At 54.4% G+C, this 4,597-nt stretch overlaps 1 protein-coding gene across 1 annotated transcript in view; it reads right to left on the minus strand.

Moving 5' to 3' along the window:
- Positions 1 to 3,922: 3,922 nt before the first annotated feature.
- The window catches only part of PIK3R2 (phosphoinositide-3-kinase regulatory subunit 2), a 9,917-nt gene continuing 9,242 nt past the window's right edge, over positions 3,923 to 4,597 (minus strand). Inside the window, exons 14-15 of the mRNA XM_004384391.2 lie at positions 4,405 to 4,575; positions 3,923 to 4,130 (exon numbers count right to left, since the gene is read on the minus strand). Of these exons, the coding sequence (XP_004384448.1) occupies positions 3,923 to 4,130; positions 4,405 to 4,575 (379 nt within the window). The remainder of the gene's footprint in view (positions 4,131 to 4,404; positions 4,576 to 4,597) is intronic.

Raw genomic sequence — 4,597 nt, forward strand, 5'->3', positions numbered from 1 at the left:
GAATGAAGAACACCAAAGACACAAGGAAAGTATTAGCCCAAGAGACAGAAAGGGCCACATAAACCAGAGACTTCATCAGCCTGAGACCAGAAGAAATAGATGGTGCCCGGCTACCATAATGACCGCCCTGACAGGGAACACAGCAGAGAGTCCCTGACAGAGCAGGAGAAAAGTGGAGTGCAGAACTCAAATTCTAGTAAAAAGATACAGACTTAATGGTCTGATTGAGACCAGAGGGACCCTGGAAAACATGGCCCACAGGATCTCTGTTAGCCCAAAACTAAAACTATTCCCAAGGCCAACTCTTTTTTTTTTTAAATTTTTTCCCGTACAAAAATTTGTACATACATTGTTTTGTGACCCTACTTGCTCTCCCCATTCTGTGACAGCACCCTCCCCCTTTCGACCCCTGATTCCCCATGTCCATTCAACCAGCTCCTGACCCTCTCTGCCTTCCCATCTCGCCTCTGGACAAGAACTGCTCGCTTAATCTCTTGTATCTACTTGGCCTGAAACTAAAACTATTCCCAAGGCCGACTCTTCAGACAAAGATTAGACTGGACTATGGGACATAAAATGATACTCGTGAAGAGTATGCTTCTTAGCTCAAGTAGATACAAGAGACCAAACGGGCAGCTCCTGTCCAGAGGCGAGATGGGAAGGCAGAGAGGGTCAGGAGCTGGTTGAATGGACATGGCAAATCAGGGGTGGAAAGGAGTGTGCTGTCACAGTATGGGGAGAGCAAGTAGGGTCACAAAACAATGTATGTATATTTTTGTATGAGACACTAACTTGAATTGTAAACTTTCACTTAAAGCACAATTAAAAAAAAAAAAAAAAAGTTCAGTTGCTAACCAAAAAGTCAACAGTTTGAATCCAACAGCTGTTCCTTGGAAACCCTATGGGGAAGTTCTACTCTGTCCTATAGAGTCGCTATGAGTTGCAATCAACTCGATGGCAACGGGTTTGGTTTGGTTAAAAGCCAGGCAGGAGGCTGAACTGGGAGGGGAGCAAGGGCCCCAGCTGTGCCTTTGGGCCTTCCCCCGCTCAGTTCTGGGGAAGCCTGAGCGCGTGGTGGTAGCAGCAGGTTTAGAAACCGGAGTTTCCCTGAAGTCCCCATGACAGGACAGTCCTCTACCCTATGCCCCAGGCCTCTGCAGAGCCCACTTTCTCCTGGAAGCCTCCCCCAGACTCAGAACAACACAGTTTGGTTTTGGATAAGAGTGCCTATCCTATGCTGAACCCCACTGAAAAAATAACAATAAATGTAAATGCCACAATTTTCCCAGTGCAAATATAACAGTAAGTAACTGCAGGATTTTGTGCCCACCTGCTCTAGGCAGGAAGAATTGATGCTTTGAAGTATGGTGTTGGCAAAGAATATTGAATATACCACAGACTGCCAGAAGAAAGAACAAATCTGTCTTGGAAGAAGTACAACCAGAATTCTCCTTAGACGTGAGGATGGTGAGACTTCATCTCACGTACTTTGGACGTGAGGGACCAGTCCTTGGAGAAGGACATCATGCTTGGGAAAGTAGGAGGTCAACAAAAAAAAGGAAGACGCTCTAGGAGATGGATTGACATAGTGGCTGCAACAATGGGCTCAAACACAGCAACAATTGTGAGGATGGCGCAGGACCAGGCAGCGTTCTGTTTTGTTGTACATGGGGTCGCTATGAGTCGGAATCGACTTGACAGCACATAATTGCTGCTCGTGGCACAACCCACGTTTTATCAAACCCTCTGAAGGTCCTGATGGAAAGTAGTGACTACTGACCCAACTTGGCAATGAGGAAACATTGGATCAGAGGGGAGGCAGCTTTCTCAAGAGCACACAGCTGATGGTTGAGTGCAGGGACTGGGAAGAGGCCGCAACAGGCTATTGGTGGCCCAGCTCAGCCTGGCTGGGGCTGGAGAGCTTTATCCTGTGTCTTCTACCCAGGGGCAGAGACCACAGCACCTGCTCCAGAGTTATTTATGGGCAACTCCTAAGTAGGCATAGGTCAGGGACAGAGGCCAGGAAGGCTCAGGAGCTCTGAAGCCAAGGGAGGAAGCTCCTGTCCCCAAGGGCCCAGCAGGCAGAGCTGGGCCAGGGGTCAGGGGAGGCTTGTCGAAGGACAATTCATTCCTTTGCCCCTGTGCCAGGTGTGTTGGGCCCGAGAGACCTATCTGGGAAGGGGAGAAAAGGACAAAGGCTCAGCCTGGGTCGAGGGACAGGGACCCTGAGAAGAGGGGAATGTGGTTAACCAGAGTCCAGGTGGAGGACGCTGTTAGGGGAGGGTGTGACAATATGACCCAGCTCGGGCATCCACTGAGACCCAGCAGTGGCATGTTGGAGGCCAAGGAGCAGGTGTGCAGAGGGTATCCAATGCAGGCAGGGCCTCCAATGCTGAGTGGAGGGGCTGGGGCTTTCCTGAGGAAAAGGGGGGCCATCCAGGGCATGGGGGCCCCTTTGGGCTGGCATGGGAGGAGGGGTGAATTTGGAGGCCCTTGAGGAACCAGGAAGGGTCTAGGGTCCCCTGGGTAGGCCAGGGCTATAGCTCAGGGTTCAGCTCTCCTCTGTGACCCCAGGCAAGTCCCTCACTTTCTCTGAACACTCAGCTAAATGGGGTGCGTGGGTATGTGTGTCAGCCCTCAGAGGTGGGTCAGTTAAACCCCAGGCCCAGGCTGTGGGACCCCACAAATCCCACCCCCCCAACCCCCCAGTGCAGCTGCAGAGAAGGCCCGTCGTGAGCATGATCCAACAGTTCCAGAGCTTTATTCATGGTGATGCCAACGTACCGTACAAAATGCACCTTCCTGGGCTGGCAGCATAAAAATCAGGATGCTTGTCCCAGAAGAGGAAGGGAAGAGAGGGCTCGACCGCCAAGGAAAATAAAATCAAAACACAACATGATAAAAGAAGCAGGCCTGAGTCGGCTCAAATGGAGGCGCTGTGGGCAGTGTCGCAATCACGGCTGGCGGCAGGGAGGCCTCCATTCCTAGGGCTAGGCCGGATGGGGCCAGCGCCTGAGTTATTTTTAATGATTTTCAGGGTGGGGATGGAGGTGGGATTTCTCGGTAGCAGTCTACCTGTGGGGGAGAACCTGGCGGCAGGTTTCACTTCGGGGGTTTGGAGAGGAAGTTGGGGTATGTGGGGCGGGTCCCGCCCGGCCCCATATGTCACAGCAGAGGCTCTTGGAAGTGGCTGAGCGAGGTTCCTTCCTGCCCGGGCCCTAGGTCTATGGCTTAAAAATCAGGGCACCCGGGCTGGGGCCGCGCAGCCCAGGGGCCTCTGTAAACAAGGCAGGCGCAGCCAGGAGTGGTTTCAGGGACCCCAGCGGCCTGCAACAGACAGGGCACGGGACCGGGTGGCCAGAACCATGGGAGTGCAGTGCCCGTGGGGGGGATGGGTAGGGGTGGAGGGACCCCCGACACAGAGATGGAGAGAGGCATGAAGAGAGACAGAGACTAAGAGAAAAAGAGGTAGGGAGAGACAGAGAGAAGGAGAGACTAAGAGAGAGACAGAGACAAAGAGAGACATTCAGCAAGGGATGAGAAAGACAGAAAGAGACAGGTAGCAAAAGACAGACAGAGGGAGAGAGAGACTCAGGAAGAAAGAGAAAGAGGAAGACAAAGCGAGAAGGAGAGAAAGAGAAGCTACTGAGAGAGAGAAGAGATTGAGACAGACAGAAAGAGATGGACTCAGAAAGAAAGGAAAACAGAGAGAAGAGACAGAGAAAGACTGAGACAAAGAGAGAGATGAAGAGAGAGAGAAACTCAGAAAGAGACAGCGAGAAGGCTGTCAGACTGAGAACGCCAGAGAGGAGGCAGCAAAGGAAGCCCGAGGCACAGCTGTGCGGGTCCATGGCTCCGTCCCAGCCTCTGTGCGCGGGTGGTCTGTGGCGGCTCAGCTCGATGGGTGCCGGGTGCAGGGCGGTCAGCGGGCAGCAGGCGGAGGCCCGGGCCCTGGCGCACGTACAGGGTGGGCCAGCGTGACGGCGAGCGCGTCGTTGTGCTGCACCAGTGAGGCGTGCTGGTAGTGCAGCACCAGCTCCTTCAGCGACCCATACAGGTTGTAGGGCTCTGCAAAGCCGAAGCCGGTGGCTGTGCGGTAGATGACACAGTGCTTGGTGTCGCCGTCCACCCTGTGAGTGTGGGCCGTCTGGCATGTAAGATGGGGCCCTAGGCTCCCCAGGCCCCATTCCACCGCCCTGCTGCCACCCCGGTCATCCTGCCTGGACTCCCACCCCCACCCACCCCGGGACTCAATCTCCATCCTGGGTGCCGTCCCAGCGCCTCCCTGCCTCCTCTCCTGCCCGGACAGTCTTGCATTGCCCAAGGTCCAGCACAAGCAGGTGCTCAATAAGAGCTCAGTGAAGGCAAGAACAGACCCCCGCCCCTCTGGCCCCCGGCACTCACACTACAGAGCAGGCATAACAGCCCCGCTGGCTGCTCTCGCGGATGAGGAAGGTGCCGTCCCGCTTGCCGCTCAGCATCTCCTCAGCCTGGGTGCGGTTGATCTTGCCCACATACCACGTCCGTTCCTCATGGTGGGGAAGGTCGTCCTCATCCTCCATCAGGGAATACTGGCTGTAGGGGCAGCGGCGGGGGG

This window comes from Trichechus manatus, unplaced genomic scaffold (assembly GCF_000243295.1).
Source record: "Trichechus manatus latirostris isolate Lorelei unplaced genomic scaffold, TriManLat1.0 scaffold00122, whole genome shotgun sequence".
In the NCBI taxonomy this organism is placed as follows: Eukaryota; Metazoa; Chordata; class Mammalia; order Sirenia; family Trichechidae; genus Trichechus; species Trichechus manatus.